The sequence below is a fragment of the Anabrus simplex genome, chromosome 6, assembly GCF_040414725.1.
Source record: "Anabrus simplex isolate iqAnaSimp1 chromosome 6, ASM4041472v1, whole genome shotgun sequence".
Taxonomy (NCBI): Eukaryota; Metazoa; Arthropoda; class Insecta; order Orthoptera; family Tettigoniidae; genus Anabrus; species Anabrus simplex.
The window spans coordinates 97,464,943-97,484,082 of NC_090270.1; the positions used below are offsets into that span (position 1 = coordinate 97,464,943).

Genomic DNA, 19,140 nt, shown 5'->3' on the forward strand with positions numbered 1-19,140 from the left:
ATAGTGAAGAATGCAGTTTTTCTTTGCTCTTCCAAGATGAAGTACTTCTGTTAAAAGACTTTCTTCTTTATTGAAAGCTCAGGGGACTGATGAGAGGAATAAACAAAGTGGTAATTCAGTGAGTTCAATTGTACTAGTAAATTTAATTCCAAGCATTTCACAAACAAACAATTTTACAAATATCTGCAGAAAAAGAGACATACTGGAACAAAATTAGGTCACCTAAAAAATACGCATAGCATAAATAGTGAATGTAACTGCGAGGATTTATAGTTATGATAGTAATTTGAATTTTGTTTGCAAAGTATTTTGGTTTAATTTATATATATGTCAACAAACTTGCAGCATGCTCCATACCATCGCCCTCTAGTATACCTCTCAGCCTTCCCACTTCGCTTGGCTTGCATGCTTCTTTGCGAACATCACGTAGGGACTACTTTGGCCGCTGTGGCGCTAGAAGCGTGGACGAGACCTGCGCTGAAGGCACGTTAGGAACAACAAGAAAGAGGGAGTAAACAATGTGTTGAGTGTCGTTTCTTTATGTAGTTTACTGAGATTGTGTTGAGTTGTGATATTAGTGGAAGTACAGATTATTTATTTCATCATAAGAAGGTATGTAATGGTAGTAATTTATTAAAAGAAGTAATTACAAGGCATGAATAAATCTCGCGCACCGTTCTAGTTTCTCATACCCTTTTAATCTAATTTCTTATTTCACTGAAGGCTATCGTAACATATTTGCTTTAATTAGTTATTGCTTACGATCTTGCCATAGGCTACATTAACTTGGCATATTAATGTCCTATTGCAGGTTTCTATCTATCAATAGCAATGGTGTGTTGCTGTGTGCCTTGGTGCACAAGCCGGAGTAGTAAAGTAAAAGGAGTATCATTTCACGAATTTTCCAACCGAACTGACCTCAGAGAACAATGGCTTAAAGCTATATCAAGAGCAGACTTCAGGCCCAATTTAAATTCTAGATCTTCTGTGGTATGAAGCCTTCATTTTCGTGAATCATGCCGTAGCCTAATTCAACAAGAAAAATGCAGTTCTCCACTAATGGACATAATTTATAAGCAAGATTGGTGTAATGTCTTCTTCTATCCATCAGAACGGTTGGTGTGGATTATAAACATTGTTAATGATTTCGTGTGTGAAGCTGCAAAATTTGTTAATACAGGAGCTTGTATAACTTTAACTACCGTAGTTCTGCCCGTTTTGAAGAGTTTGGAGGTTTTAAAGTGCGACTCAAATGACAGTTCTAATCATGCTGAGAAATTAGGTCAGGTAATCTGCAAAACTCTTATCACGAGTATCTTAAAAAACATTGGAGATGAAGTGAATGAACGTTTTGAGAGGGTGAAATACTTAAACAGTAAGCCGATCAACAGAAAAATCATCAGAAAGTAGGCCTAACAGCTGTGTGGAACTGCGTGCCGCTCGTTCTGACTGGCCACGCTTGCAGCGCTCCGGTGGAGAAAGTGAGTACTTCTTGATGTTCGCATGTATTCCTAAAGTGGGGAGGCTGATGTATACTAGAGGGCGATGTCCATACACAATAATGAAGCATACTACAGTAGAATTCATAACAGCAAAAAATGTACTCGCTATAGCGGACTGTCGTTATATCTGATTTTTTGTAAAAGTTGGGAAAACTCCTATTCACATTAAAATTGGTATGAAATGGCAATCAGTTTGTTAAAAACTTGCGTTTACACGGATGGAACCCACACTACGGCTTACTTGTTCATTATTTTTCAAAATCCGATACTATGTGAAAGTGTAGGTTTAATTTCATCCAAGACGACCCTGAATGCAATACGACCCCCACTTTTCCCCTCAAAAAATTTAAATCAGGCTTAAAAAGTACTTTGCAAAATCATATAAATGCCTTTCTTGTACAGTATGCATTTTTAGACTATCTTTGTCTTCACGCCAACGCCGAACACTGGCTTTAGTTATGCAATAATTTTTTTTTTTTGCAGCTGCATAATTATTCTTTATTTCCACAGCTGTAATAACCATTAACTTAAAATTGGCATCATATTATATGTGATCTGTGTTAGAACAGTCATCAAGAGAGGACAGAGAAATTTATTTTGTGTTCTAAAAGTTATTGTAGTATATCATTTTTTATCCAATTTCGGAAGCCGCAAGACTTTAAGGACACTGAAATCTCAATCATTGTTAAGTTTTTTCTATATCTACCTAAATTTGGAAATGTGAAGAGAAAGAGACATTTGTTTTGCAGGGATTTTGTAATATTGTGTAATTGTGTTTTAGGATTTAACGTCAAACGTCAAATCTTATAACGGGTCCGTATTGAAAAAAGATTTACATTCAAAAATAAAGGGTAAGATTCTCCACCTGTTCAATACAACTTAAAATGTGATATAAATTAAAATTATTAATAAAATTTTATATCACATTTTAAGTTAATTAATTTGAATAAAATGTGACATTTTAATTTATATCACATTTTAAGTTGTATTGAACAGGTGGAGAATCTTACCCTTTATTTATGAATGTTAGGATTGAAATCAAATTGTATAAAGGTATGTTCATTTTGATACATAACTTGTGAGGCAGCATGTCTGCCACGTGTTGCTTTCTTGATGATGAAATATTATTGCATAGCGAAAAGTCCTCGAACTTCCCTTGCAGAAATCTAGTGAATTGTGATTGGTCGGAAAAACAACCTTTTCCATTGGTGAATCTGGAGATCCGGGGAAGATCTGTGTCAATATTTGTTATTTCGTGATCGGTCCATTTCTGGCATCCGACAGCTTCGTGTGTGTGATACGTGTTCTGGGTCTTTTCAATCTGACCGACCTAGCAAGCGCACATGCTCGGGGTCTACCCCGTCTGAAAGTCCCTGGTCTCTCGCGGTAAGCACTATATTCTTAAGTCTGAGTTAATTTACATTCTTTCTTGCATTTCAGTCCTTTCTCATCAAATGTAACTTTCAGTAATGATGTAATTTTGTTTTGCACATCCGAGTTTCCCGCTAGACTTCCACATTCACCAATTTTGAATGACTGTGCCTCAATGGACAATCATAGCATTCTGGTTTGGAGGCAATTCTCTTTACTTGTTTGGTATTTGTAACTAAGTGTAAATTTAACTTCCTTTTCTTAAGTAACGATGTTACCAATCACGTGTAAAGATTTGTTTTATCTTAAGATTGCCTCCTGTACATCTGTTGTAATTTCTACGTAAAGTTTTTTTTTTTTTGCTAGGGGCTTTACGTCGCACCGACACAGATAGGTCTTATGGCGACGATAGGATAGGAAAGGCCTAGGAGTTGGAAGGAAGCGGCTGTGGCCTTAATTAAGGTACAGCCCCAGCATTTGCCTGGTGTGAAAATGGGAAACCACGGAAAACCATCTTCAGGGCTGCCGATAGTGGGATTCGAACCTACTATCTCCCGGATGCAAGCTCACAGCCGCGCGCCTCTACGCGCACGGCCAACTCGCCCGGTACGTAAAGTTTTAATCTCATACCATTCAAGGAGCTGAATTATTTTGTCGTTCTGTTTTTTTAAAATTCTACTTAAAAGCCTGGTGATATCAGTGTTTCATTCATTGTCGGCTACTATGCCATTTGTTTGTTTTGTTTAATTTCAATTTCAATCCAGTATTCGGGAGATAGTAGATTCGAACCCCACTGTCGGCAGCCCTGAAAATGGTTTTCCGTGGTTTCCCATTTTCACACCAGACAAATGCTGGGGCTGTACCTTAATTAAGGCCACGGCCGCTTCCTTCCCACTCCTAGCCCTTTCCTGTCCCATCGTCGCCATAAGACCTATCTGTGTCGGTGCGATGTAAAGCAACTAATAAAAAAAAAATAAAAAAAATGAATTTGTATTGCATTCCATCTTGTAAATCAGTAATATAGTTCATTGAGGGTGATTGTCGAGAGCCTCCCTTTCCCCACAACGAGATACGATCTCATGGCCTAGTAGGTTTCCTTCTACATTTCCACATCTTTCCGCAGTTGTCGTTTGTTAGACCTGTAAGTTTAAAGTTTTCGCAACGCAACATGGCGTTAATTTGGTTTTAATTTCATATTTTTCTATTTTCATCATTTCATTATTTTCTTCTTATTATTATTAATATTATTATACGTACGCGTTCAACCAAAGGTGCTACATTGGTAGCAGAGTGCGGTTGTGTAAGAAAGGGAAGCCCGCGGCGATTATTCTTAGCTAAATTTCAAAATTTTATCACATTTCATGTTGTTTGTTACGTTGCCATAATTACGAGAAGTGTAAATTAATTGATGACATGTTTTCTTTTATAGGTTGTAATGGTTACGTGTGCATTCCTAATTCCTGTTTGTGTTTTCATGATCCTTCCTGGAGTCCTATTTTGATTTAGCAAAAAAGCTGCCAAGTAGGTATGGGACTATTTGGGGCGGTTCCCAGCCAGTTACTAAAATTTTCAATCAGATAAGAGATTATGAGGTCTCTGAATCTGCGTGAAAATGTTCCAAGTTCTTCTGCTGAGCGTTTCCATCGTGTAATTGTCTGTTTCCTTGTCACATATTTTTATTTAACTGTATATTCGTATACTTGCAAGGGAGGTTTCTATGAGGACTGGGATAATCTCATAGGGTGACTAGTGTTCACCATATTTATAGACCAGCTTAAGCTGAGGCCATAATGGCAAATTTTGACGGGTTATGGATCTGTGCTTATGCTCACGACATATTCGAAATCTAGTGTGCATCTGATATGAGATTCTTCCGTAATTCTTGGCCTAATATTAGGTGTGGAGAATAGTGTCCATTGCTTAAATTAGGTTTTCTTCAAATGTTTATTTTGGTATCATTATTCTGAGCTATTAATTTCAGTTAAATCTGTTGTTTCCCAGGTTGTTAAGATTTCAGTTCTAAATTTGTCATTAAAATTTGTAGTGAAATTTTGCAGGTATTGCGATTTGGTAAAAATTTATTTTCGTTTGTTTCTGGTTTCGTGTCTTCTAAATTTATTTACCCAGTTTACTCGATTATGGAGTCCTGTGGACTGAGTAAAGTTTCCAAATTTCTGTAATGAACCTTGCCATATCTGTCCATCCACTTTTGTAAATATTGGATGTCATATGCGTGTGTTTACGGTGCCTTGGGAAGGCATTTATATGTACTGAGACTTGGGACTTTAGGTGCTGAAAGGCCATCCCTCTCCTGGGAGTACGATACTGGTTCTAATATAGTCTCATTGTCGTGTGATGAAATCAAGAGTACTGAGATCAGGTATTGCCCTTTTCCTTTGCTAGTACTGCTTGATTTAGAGATCATTGCACTGGTGTGTTTGTGTGTATTGTGTTCTTGTATTGTCTTGTGATGGAATCAGTAGTACTGAGGTCGCGTTGTACCTTTTTCTTTGGTTGGTACGGCTTGATCAGGGGTCACGACACTTGTGTTTCGTGTGTGTTCTTGTATTGTGTGTTGGAGGACAGAAGGCTTGGTGATCTTGGTGTGTCATGCTGTAATCTGATCGTCCTGGTATGAAGGTGTTCTTTGTGCCTTATTATTTCTTATATCAGTGAGTTGGATTTCTGTTGACACTGAATAAATGACAGCTAAGATAGAAAGAGTTAAGTTAGGGGGAAAATGTACATTAATGAAATATGCCATATGGGAAATACTTTGCGTTGTAACAAGCTGAGTGCAGCTGGAAATGAAGCATGAATGAGGAGTGGAGTGGGTGAGGTTAAAATGAAGTATTGTGAAGGAAGTGCGGGAAGAAAGAGAGGAGAGAAGAAGGAAGGGAAGCGGAAAGAGGTCAACTGTTTGGTCTACACTGAACTGCGAAATCGCACCACCTTTATTTACTATTATGTATTAAGCCTCCACGCGCAACAATCATCATCCTTCAAGATTCTAAAAACAGAAGAGACTTTCTAACATCATGCTTCGCGCATCCATGTGTACTGAATTAATGAACATCTTGAGAAGACAGAGCATCTTTAAAGAGCCAGCCTATATTGATATCCTTGACCAGCGATTTAAGGATCTCTTTCTTAAACAACTTTCTTAATGTTGTATGGCGCACTGGATTTTTTATGAATCTCTATCATAGAGCTATTTTTTAACGTAGTGCAACGCATCTCTCGAATTCTTATCTTAATATCTTACATGGTATGTATATTTTTAAGACCTTTGTGTCTTTGCATTAATTTATTTCTTCGATACATTTGTGTCTGATTTGCTTTAGGCTGATGGTGACCTACTGTTAGTTCAAAACTAGTCCCTGAACTTATATGTAATTTATTATTATTATTTTTTGCTAGTTGCTTTACGTCGCACCGACACAGATAGGTCTTGTGGCGACGATGGGACAGGGAAGGGCTAGGAGTGGGAAGGAAGCGGCCGTAGCCTTAATTAAGGTACAGCCCCAGCATTTGCCTGGTGTGAAAATGGGAAACCACGGAAAACCATTTTCAGGGCTGCCGACAGTGGGGTTCGAACCTACTATCTCCCGAATACTGGATACCGGCCGCACTTAAGCGACTGCAGCTATCGAGCTCGGTATATGTAATTTAAAACATCATACAATTTGTATTGAAAAGGTATTATTTAAATACTATTGTTATTCCATTTAAGTGTGCACAATGCTCATTCTTATCACTGCCTCAGAGTAGGGATCGAATAGCTGGAATACTATGAAGATCCAGTGTGATATGTACCAGTAGTATCAGAAAATTTATGAACTAGAGGAACGGCATGCTACAGAAGAGAGCAATTTAACTTCTCAGCTACTTCCCACCAATATTCAGGCAGGCTGTTATACTAAATACGCAGATGTAATTCCATCTATCGGAGATAAATGGCATACACAAAGCACATCATAACAAACAATGGTCAATGTAATGTTATTGTTGATCAATTTTAAAAGCTTTCTGTGGTGCATGCCTTCACATTTAGTTTTCTTCTGACTCTGTGATGTTAGATCATCCAATGTAAAGTGAGTCGTCCTTTCTTTCATGATTCCTTCTTGTGATATTATTCAAGGTATCGTTCCTTCATGGCTTTTTTCTCAATCACAATTTTATCACCATCACCACCAATATTATTAGTCGGAACGGTAAAATTGAATAAGACATCAATAATAAGAAACTGTACTCTCTATAACTTTTGTTATGTAGTACTTTTCGATATGACCAATACGATAGGTAATTAAAAATTAAATTTTTGGTCTTCTCCAAAACTACCATTTCGAACAGGGTGAATAAAATTATTTATAGCGTAGGCAGTAATTCCTTATTCTCTGACATTACATACCAATTTTCATTAAATTCTATTCACCTATTTTCTTGTACCTCGGCGCTGATATGGACTTAGCAACAAAAATACAAATTCACGAATATCTCTATTATCATAGCTGCTAAGGTAAAAATGTTTAGGACATAGGCCCTACATGATAGGAAATTTAATAATATGTAGCTTTAATTATGTAGTATTTATCGATAGGGCCAGTAATAACATAAATATTTGAGAATTAAATTTTAGGCCTTCCCCTCAGTCAGCGTGAATACAATTATTTATGGCCTAAATTGTAGTGACTTATTCCCCGACTTTACATACCGATTTTCATTCAATTATCTTCAACAGTTTTCTGGGGATGCGCGTATATATATATATATAAAACAGACATTACGGAAAATTAAAACGAGCACTTCTCCTTGTTACTGTGGTCGCGACTGGTACAGAAATATCATTCTTTTTAAATTCTGATCAATATACACTCTTATTTTATTTATATTGAGATAAATTAAAATTAGTCAGAATTGTCTCCAAATGGCTCCTAAAATCCCTAAAAAAAGTCACTAGTCGTTATCATTCAAAGTCTGTCACTAAATTACTAAAAAAGACTCCATATCCAGCGACTACTCTCTAGAATCCACTAGAAAGACGAACATAGCACGCGAGAACGAGAGATTGACAATCGATGTACGCGCCACGATATACAGGTTTCAATAAACAATGCACATTTGCGCACATTTCTCGCATTAATAAACGCAGATAATTTGTTTGAAAGTGGCCAATGAGTGAAGGACGTCCGGCCACTGGCATAAAAAAGCTGAAATGGCGGGATTTAAAAACAAATGAAGTTCACCCAAAAAACAAGGTAAAACAAGCTAAAATCGAAAGCCTCCCGCCTTAATCGGGAAAGCTGGCAGGTACGACAGTATTAATACAGAGCACTTTACATATGTTATCATCATGGCAACCTAACAATTATAATATTTTTATTATTATTATTTGTTAGGTACATTGGCGAGTAAAACAATCGTTATGATCGGACTGTTTTTATTACGTTTTAAACTTACTTCTGTCCAAAATTACCTATACTGGTCCGAGTTACGAGATAATAAACGATCGCTTTATTAATGATCTCACCTGCTACATTAATAGCAACAACCGTGAATATTTCTTTTTTCTTTTTTGCTATTGGCTTTACGTCACACCGACACAGATATGTCTTACAGCGACGATGGGATAGGAAAGGGCTAGGACTGGGAAGGAAGCAGCCGTGGCCTTAATTAAGGCACAGCCCCAGCATTTGCCTGGTGTGAAAATGGGAAACCACGGAAGACCATCTTCAGGGCTGCCGACAGTGGGGTTCGAACCTACTGTCTCCCGAATACTGGATACTGGCCGCACTTAAGCGACTGCGGCTATCGAGCTCGGTGAACGTTTCTCAACTACAGTAAACTTATTTCCTCATCCCGAGGTGGTGCAGCTCTTTTTAGATACGCCCCCAATGGAGGGGAGTTGCATGTACAATATTTACCACATATCAACCTTTCTGCCATTCGTACACATCTGGCAGTACGGTACCAGGAATCGAACTCAGGCTACCCAGAACGACAGTTAATTGTGCTAACCATTACGCTGGTGGACATTCTTAACTACAGAACACAGACATATAGCATGACTGATGCATGCTTTCAATGCACAGGTCAGACACGAAACTATTCACCTATTTGTCTGACATCACCAGAGCTGCAGTAGGCCTATGCCACGGAGGCAGACATTTCTTAAGTACGAAACTTGGATGTACCGTATGACTTCGACACATTTTCATTGCATGGGTCGTATGGACGAAACTATTCACAAATTTGTGTGATGTCATCAGAGCTGCAGTAAGGCTTGTATCTGCTTCCAAGCGGAATCGTTGTTCTTCTCTGACATTTTTTCTTCTTCATTTTCTTTGTTTTGATAAGCCAGGGGAGTCTAATACACGAGTAAATACAGTACTTCATCTGGAAAAACCCTCCCAGATTTCAACATCCTCCATCTTGGATACAACACTGGAGCAAGTATATACCTTGTAAGAATCTTATCCAACAGCTGTACTTGCAAACAAGATGTGATTAACAGAACTGGTGCTGCCCATGTGGCATTTGGACGTTTAACATTCCTCCTCCATCTCATCTCCTCTACAACCCTCTACCTTTGACATGGCATGGTGGTGTTTATAATTTCACTGCCCTGATTTTCTTTCTTAAAGTGGAAAGATTTCCCCACCAGAAGCTGCAGCTGGTCCACCCATCTGACTGGATGTTTTCCTTGCAATCTCTGGCCATTAATCTTTCCCCTCCATCACAAGCTTTTCCATAGTGCCTGTACTTCTGGCGATGTGTCTGAATTACTGGAGGTAAGCCTGGCTGATCTGCTCGAGAAGCCTAGTCTGGATGCCTAGTTCTTCCAGCACAGATGCATTAGTTCGATGTTCAGTCCAAGAAATTTGGAAAATGAGTCTGTAAACCCACATCTTGAAGCTCTCTATTTTCCTCTTATCTGCCTGTTTTATTGTCCAAGTTTCAGCTGCAGAGATAGCAATAGGGAATATGAGAGTGAGCTAGTTGCAGTTTTGTGTTCTTTGTAACAGTACGGGCCTTCCATACCCATGTTTAACACACCATGCCTTAATGAATAGAAACATAAAAGCGAATACCAAACCAAGGGTGTACCAAGCTCTAGTAATCTCCATGCTACGTTATGGCTGTGGAACTTGGACTCCTTACTGTAAAAAAAAAAACTTTCACCAGGAAAAAGTTAGATCCATTTAAACATCAAATGGGAGCACATCACCAACCTTAATGTTTTTTTTTTTAAACATGTTGCTTTACGTCTCACTGACACAGATAGGTTTTATGGCGATGATGGGACAGGAAGGGGCTAGGAGTGGGAAGGATGCAGCCATGGCCTTAATTAAGGTACAGCCAGGTGTGAAATTGGGAAACCATGGAAAACCATCTTCAGGACTGCCGACAGTGGAGTTCGAACCAAATATATCCTGAATACTGGCCGCACTTACGCGACTGCAGCTATTGAGCTTGGCCTCACCATTTCTGAGAAAGCAAATATCAACAAAGTACAAGCCATCATCATTGGTCATCGACTTAGATGGACAGGGCATGTACACTGTATGGATAATACCAGGTTTCCTCCCCAAACTCTTTATGGTAAACTTTGCTACACAGACCAATTTAAAACCATGAAGCTGACAGGTACCGACCCAAAATCCTAGGATGTACTTACTGAAAATCATTCATTTTGGTGCCACATTGTTTCTACTGCCATATTACATTTGAAGAATGCCGTAGACATGAAGAGACTATACAACAAATTCAAAAGCTCCATTAAACTCAACCGAGGCCTCTACCATCCATTTCAATGTATGTGAACATTGGTTTCATGCTAAAATCATAATTCACAGATCCTTTATAGTGAAAAGAGAACCAGCGACATTCCTATAAACATTACTATGTTGCGCACTCCTCGACATCTACTGACACTTAAGAGTATAGATTCACAATTAAGTATTTATTTTCCACCTAGTCGATACAATGATTGCTTAAGGCAATTTTTAATGGTCAAAAGTGGTACATGTTTCGTATATTATCAACATCTTCAGCCACATAACACTGTTTAGATGAAAAATGTATAAAATTGACAAAGTAATGCTTTAGAGGAAGTGTCCTCCATGAAGCTGACAGTGTCCTCTAAAGCATTACTTTGTCAATTTTATACATTTTTCATCTAAACAGTGTTATGTGGCTGAAGATGTTGATAATATACGAAACATGTACCACTTTTGACCATTAAAAATTGCCTTAAGCAATCATTGTATCGACTAGGTGGAAAATAAATACTTAATTGTGAATCTATTGAAGTGCGATACGGACCATGAAGCTGATTTTATGTAAACTTAAGAGTATATTCGGAACACTTTAATACTGCAGTAAAAATGCTTAAAATGCATAAATATTACACTGCTGAATAGATTCTATGTTATGGATAAGATATCTCTCACTAATCTATGGGTGGTGAAATATCCTATGGACAAGATAACGTGCATCTGTGCATGGGTTGTTTCCATTTAAGTTAGCTCTTTATCTTCTGCTGTCACTTGAAAATATGCTTTCCTGACAACTTGCAAGTGGTTTGAACAAGCATAACTAATTTTTAAAAAAACCCGTGCTGCAACAATCCATCACAACTGTCACCCAACTAGATGGCCTGCAGATAGTGGCGGGCCATGGGGTCAGTGTGACAACACCCTCAGCCGTAATCCCTGGCTTTCTTGTCCTCAGCTGGTCTCCCCAAGTTGAGTGAAACCGATTTCAAACCTCAGTTCAGAATTAAAATTCTTGGACTGACTGGGAATGAACCTGCAACCTCTGGGTGAAAGGCAGGCATGCTACCTCTATACCATGGATCATCGTCTTTCTTCTTCTTCTGCAGTAATTTTTCCTATTTTCTGCTTCTCATATCAGAATTGCCATACTTGAGGATGTTAAACCACTATCAGAGGTTCCACACCTATAATGATCTCCATCTGCATCCATATTTCCTTTCTATCTTGTCTTCTAGTATCAGTTTTATCTTGCTGTATTTGTCATTTCAGAAGATGTGGTAGAAATAGTTTGCTTGCCTATGTTTTGCATGGGTTAAGATGGAGTACTTTCTCGGTGACAGGGTCTGCTCTACTAACTCCACACAGAATGTGTATTTTTCACTAAAATCCTCTTTCACATAATTGATTTACGAACTAGATGGACAGCTGTCTGATTATAAGTACATGGAAACTCTTGTACGTGAAAATGGGAAAAAAATTAACACAAACCAATCCAACCAGCCAATATCTCCTTCAATTCAGTCCAAGACTTTTGAAAGTTTTTTTTTTCAGTGGTACAGAAGTGATAAATCAGAGGTTCATTAATTCAGCACTTCTAAGTCAGCAATAAAGGTTAGTCTTAATTCAGAAAGCAAAAGATTAGAATACTTCTTTTAAATGGCATTTAGAGAGCTAGAGGTGTTTACTCATCATTATAAGCTGCATTACTGTATATTACCATGACCATAAATTGTGGATTCAACTTCACAGTTTCAAAATCATAAAAAGCCCAACGAGGAAGAAATGTTTATTCCTTTCTTGAACTATGCATGCCAAGGACTACAAACATACAGTTAAAACTACAAGAATGCTTTGAAGATGAACTCCTGAACAGACCGAAACATCATATTCTATGGCTCCTTACTATGTTAAACCAGTACATTTTGACCAGTGAAACTTTATAAGGATATAGTATTAATGAATGGGTCGCTTCCAGTTATATTTGAATATAATTTTTCAACATAGGGTAATACAACATTTTTTTTCTTTTACGGAAGGATGACAAATAAAAGTATGTAAAATTATTTCTGTAAGTTTATATCAAAGTTGATAAAGGAAAGCGATACCTACCGAATATCAAAATCAATATTTGACTCAAAATACTGATAGATATGTGGAGGAAGAGCTGTAAATGGGATTCCTTTTTCTAGTATTCTCTTGGCAGATGCAACAAGTCTAGGTAGTGCTACAGTTATCTTGATGAATGTAGATTTTTCTTCTCCTCGGTAGCCAAACAAGCTTTGTTTGTATACAATTTCTACAGCAAGGACAGCCACTTGTACACGGTCACGAGTGACGTATGTATCAGCCATCATGGTACTGTTCAACGCGGTCTGAAAAGTAACATGATAATAGTACACTGGTAAGTTCTGTAATTTAAAAAATGACATACCCAGATAAACATGTTTAAAACTGTTAAAATATCACACAAGTAGTATGTACTGGTTCAACAGAATGTATCAGAATGATAACTTTTGAGCATGTACACAAGTACAAAATTCAATACAATCTTACATATTTTTATGTGGAAACCTCCCATTATCTTTAGCACAACTGAAAGCAGGGCGTGGGGAAGAGATTACTAATGGTGTCCATTACAATGTTATACATTAATTCTATCCACAATACTTGTAATCTGAAGACGACTCTTAAATATACCTCAGAAGTTCATTCACGTGTTGTAACAAATATGATACATGACCAGAGATCAGAGCAGGGCTATGTGTAAGATGACTACAATGTTTCTGATTTTGCCTGTGATTTTGTGGAGGTTTGTTTGAGTCATCCCATCTGTCGTACATAGCACTTACGTTTGTTGTTATTCTGCAATAGCTGTGTACTCAGAACGGTCAACAAAGTAACTAGACGTCTATGATACTATATGCAAGAAAGAACGTTTACTTCCTTCTACAACATAGCAAACTGAGAAAACTTTTCTTTGAAAGAGTAGGATGCAGTGTTATAAAAACTCTGCTGGGAAAATGGTATTTTCAAACTCTGAAAAGGCAGAAATGTTATTGATCTACGGCAAGTGTAGGAAAAATGCCGCACAAGATTGTCAGCTGTATGCAGAAATGTACCTGGACCGAGCACATCCATTGGCCCACACACATATGGACACCTCTACAAAAAATTTTCTAAAAAAGGTAGTATAACGACATGCGTAGCAAATCCACCACAAGAGAGCAGATGAAGTTAGTGGGCTAGCTTGTGCTGCCACGAACACACACATTAGTTCACATGACATGGCTAGAGGTAGTGGAACATTGCACTGACACTAATATCATGAGTCACTTCATCAGGAATTACATGGAAATTACTTTTATAATCAAGTGAACTTTTGTGAATGGACATTAACACAGAATGCATTGCAGTTCCACCTGTTTACTGATGAAGCAGGCTTCACAAATCACAGGTCAGTGAATTTACAAAATATACAGTGCATTACTGGTCCGTGAACAATTGTTATTGGCTTTGATAGGTAGAGCGAGAGCGATCTTGGAGCGTCAATGTATGGTGCGGAATAATTGGTGACCAGCTTATTGGACCTCACTTCACTTGAAGGCACCCAAACAGCCGCAAGATACATCAAATTCCTACAAAATTATCTTTTAAACATTTTTTCATGATGATTATGACAAAATGATTTGCCAATTTTGCTAGAAAATTTGCTGCTGGAAACTCTGACAAGGATGTGATATCAGCATGGCGGTTGTCCACCACACACTGCAATTAACTGGCCTTTGGTCACAGGGGTCCTGGGTTTGATTCCCAGCAGGGTCGGGAATTTTAACCTTATCTTAACCTTAATTGGTTAATTTTGCTGGCATTGGGGCTGGGTGTATGTGTCGTCTTCATCATCATTTCATCCTCATCACGATGCACAGGTCGCCTATGGGAGTCAAATCAAAAGACCTGCATCTGGAGAGCCGAACTTGTCCTCGGACACTCCCAACACTAAAAGCCATACGCCATTTCATTTTTACCAGATAGACCCATGATGGAATGTTTAATGGATGTTTCATAGGACAAGGCAGACATGTAAACTGGCCAGCCCATTCTCCTGATCTTACCCTTTAGTCTTCTCTTTGTGGGGAAAGTTAAAGGAGGAGGTCTACCATGATGCGCCTTCAACTCCAGAGAACATGAAACATCACATAGAGGTAGGCTATGGTAGGATTACATCAGACAGGCTGTGCCATGTCATCCATTCATTATGCAGCCAATTACAGGTGTGTTTAGAAAATAATGGGCAACACTTTGAACATTTAATTGTATAATTAAATGTGTACAATTCTCTGACAAAAGTTTGCCATAGAGTAGAGAATTCTTACAAGAACAAGGTTAATAAAAATGCTGACATATGCATGTAAATGTGCTGTTTATTTCTCAACAAACCATTCATACTACTGAATTAAAGTGTTGTTTAAGAAATATTGCCAGAGAAGTTGGGTGACTCATCCTGTATATTAATTAGTCATCATGAAAAAAGTCCCTCATATTACACATTCCATTTGGCTGAAATACACAAGGAAGGAAAGCTTGCTTTGGATTATTCACACCATGTTTCAACTAAATTTCTTAACCATATTATATCGGATGAAAAAGCAGGACCACCCTTTCTTTCATAACCTTCAGTTTGGATAATGGGTGGAATGTGGCTGTCTTACTTGACGTTTTTCCTGCCTGCACAGGCATCTTTTGTTTACCTTATAGGACTAGCCCTTGGAATATCAAAGTGTTCCATTAGGAAAGTCATCAGGAGAGGGTCCAGGAATGAACACCCTAAAGTGGAAAACAACAACAGGCATCAAAAACAGGAAACTATTTAAAAAAAGAGCATGTAAGAAAACAATTGAAACACTATACGTAAATGCAGCAAAACTTGGTTAAGATTCTTACTAGCATTCCTAACAGGACATAGACCTGTGAAGCAGCACTTAAATAAAATGAAAATTTTAAAGAACAACCTAGAATGCACATTATGCAGAAAGAAGTTAGAAACAACCTATCATATAATCTGTGCATGCAAGGCTATAGTCTGTAAGATGTACAATGTATTTGTGATTACAATCATGGAAACAAAGGTATTAAATACAGACTCAATACTGGGAATGTAAGCTAAGAATACAGAAATTGTGGACGGGTGCTAATTCCAAACAGGGAGAACAATAAGCCTACAGGCTATAGTACTTCCAGAGCAATGCTGACGGGCACTTGTTAAACAAAACAAAAATGCTGGTTATGAAAGGATATGCAAAAATTACTTTTAATAACCACTATACTTTGACGAATTATTTAAATACTCTGGTTTTCAACGTGGTAACCTGTTACATGTAGTTTCAATTTTGATACAATTTTTAGTTTCTATATACATGGTGAAATGGTTGTGAATGTTACATATTGTTTTCTACATAGGTTATATATTATAACCTTTCAAAGGATTCCGAGTCAAACATGAAAGAATCATTGAAGTTTATGATAGCATAGAAATTGATTGAAATCATGTGAAAAGTATACGTCCAGTCAATTTATGTTAGATACCTTGATAATTAGAACCAACTTGCTCAATTAAGTAACAAGCTTAAGTAAATATTCAATATATGAAAATTCATAAGCTCAGAACCTTGTGGTGTCTAATAAATTAATGTCCAAAAGTTTAATGGTGAAGTAAAATCAACTACTGTTGAGTGAAGAGGACTACATTCAACAGGAGAGTAAACAGATTGCTCATGCGCAATGTTCAAGTTTGATAACAGTTTATATGACACAGGCCATGGACTGAGTTAAATATTATAAACGATACCTGTCAATTTCACCTTCATTTGCACTAGTTACTATTTGCACTATTTGATTACTATGAACATCTACAAATGATCGAGAATTCGTTTAGGAGACAATCAATTTGGACAGAATTGGAGAAAGAACGATATAAATTATCGGGCGCATTCCATTGTTACCATTCCCGCTCATGAGATCGTTCATGTCACGGAGAATGTTCCTCGATCTTCAGAAATGTCATAAAAAGAGGTTATATGGCAATGATTTATTCTCAATTATAAAAACACACACAATTATATTACCGTCATTACAGAATTGGGTTTTGATTTATACAGAACAAAAAGAGAAAGAGATTGAGCATCGACACACACGAATGAAATGAAAGCTAGTCGCAGACCGGTTGAATCTGTCTGAATTGTATGCTAATAAGAAAAGTAAACTGTAAGAGTAGAAAGCATAGTTTTAATAGTAAAACAAAAATGCAAGTGTTGATGTATCTGTTTTGATGTAAAATACTGTACTAATTGAATTATATAAGTTGCAGGTTTCATGACGTCAAATCAGATGGAGAACTGTCATCTCGAAAGATCCGCCAGTATGGTCATGCAGTCCTAAACCGGGTGGAATCCTGGCAGATCTGGAAAATGTGTTAACCCAAGCAAATGATGATATTTCAAGGACCAGGATGATTGGACTGTGTCTTCAAAAACTCACCAATAAGATGAGTACAAAAACTTGTCCTTTCTATTTTTTTTTTAGTTGTTTTATGTCGCACCGACACAGATAGGCCATATAGCGACGATGGGACAGGAAAGGCCTAGGAATGGGAAGGAAGCGGCCATGGCCTTAATTAAGGTACAGCCCCAGCATTTGCCTGGTGTGAAAATGGGAAACCATGGAAAACCGACAGTGCGGTTCGAACCTACTATCTCCTGGATGCGAGCTGGTCACTTTCAAATACCCTGTGGTCAATCTTCAATGCCGTCCCCGATTATTTTGCCAGCTTTCAGCAGCTTACCCCATCCATTAGCCATGTTGCTTCAAGGCATACCCAAGTTCTTGGTAAATTCTAATTCTACTTATGAAGTGATATCTTTTTTAAGATTCCTACTTGAATTTCAAGACCATACTTTGGTATTTGCTCTATCTTATTCTCAAATTGTACAAGTTATTTACCCATATTCTTTAGGTGTCCTCTCAGACAAAATCGTAAAAGCCATAGCTGACAGATGTTCTATTGAAGACCTCTATGCCCATATTTTGCCTATTTTTATTCCAGATAGAGCAATACAGAAGTACTACTCCTGAACACAGAAAATTTGGACGACCTTATTCAAGATATAAAGTATTACACGCGGGTATTTGCTCTCCATTTTCCCGAAGATCAAACTGTGCAAACGACTGTCGAAGAAATTTCTCCAGCTTACAGGTCATACTTCCGTCATCTAACAGTTCTCGGCCACCAAATCGCCTAACATTCCCCACACGCAAATGTTCTGCGAGCGGATCGACTGAACAAATTAGGAATTCATAAGTGTCCCTTGGTAAAATCTAGTGGAGCTAGGAACGGAGCAGGTCTGTCCCAAGGTTGTTTTAAGTGCGGGTCGTTTTCCCATCTAGCCAAGCATTGCATTTCTCTCAACAGCGCACCGTCCTGTTAAACTTCTGGTGTGGCCTCCACTAACTCAGGCGATAGGAAGTGACTAGGGTCATTGGCTGAGCCACAATGTTCAGCCTCCTGAGGCTAAGCCCCCATTAAAACAGGCAACGAATCCTTCAGGGAAGAAACTTCCCCTAATTTATTATTTGAAGGCCTTAGGGTGTCGTAAGTATGACATCCTAACTGGTGCAAACCCTTCAATTATTATGTTTAATATGACTAATACAGGGTTTCCCTGTAAATATGTATTATAAATTCGTATAACCTCAAATACATATTGTGTATAAGTTTAACCTCAAAATCTATATAGTCGAAAGCAGTAGAAAACTCTATAATGATCATATATTAGATTTATTCTACTATAATTTGGTATATATGAAGGGTTCTGGAAACTTACCATAAAATTTATTATCCAGATACATGTAGAGACTTTAGGAATGTTGGAGAAATTTCCATGTGTTTTGGTAAACAGTAACGAAAGTTCGAGTACTCTATTTGACTAGCTGGTCGATCGATGTTTCAAGTGTGTTCTATTAGAGTATTGTAAGAACCCTTCCAGAAATCGATAATTCTAGACGGTTGATCGAACAGTATATATATCGAGCTGTCAGTCAGTAAGCGAGTCAGGTTGGGCTCTGAGGTGGAGTCAGTGAGTTCAAGAGAGCGTATGTTATAGTGTGCGAGTCAGTGTTGTTGATATCTGTACCTGTGAGAATCAACTTCAGGGTACTCTGCTATTAAGTGTTGTAGTGTCACTTGCTACTGTGTATAATTGTGTGTTGTGACTTACAGTGACAATAAAGTAACTTACACAAGGACGTGAACGTGTTCTCATGTGATATTTATTTCCGTCAAATAAAATCACATCTGAGAACGAGAAATTGGCGACAGGACAGGACATTTCGAGAATCGGCAATGAAGAACGACCAAATGACCGTGGCGATGTTATGGAAAGCACTGGCATCCCACGGTTTACCAACGGCTGGAAGCAAAGCGGACTTACAAGAGG

The 19,140-nt window shown here is 37.9% G+C and overlaps 1 protein-coding gene across 3 annotated transcripts in view; it reads right to left on the reverse strand.

Moving 5' to 3' along the window:
- PolD1 (DNA polymerase delta) overlaps positions 1 to 19,140 on the reverse strand; it is a 213,130-nt gene that overhangs the window by 137,045 nt on the left and 56,945 nt on the right. For all 3 annotated transcript variants that reach the window (XM_067149778.2, XM_067149780.2, XM_067149779.2), the window contains one exon: positions 12,761 to 13,023. In XM_067149778.2, coding sequence (XP_067005879.2) covers positions 12,761 to 13,023 — 263 coding nt within the window. The remainder of the gene's footprint in view (positions 1 to 12,760; positions 13,024 to 19,140) is intronic.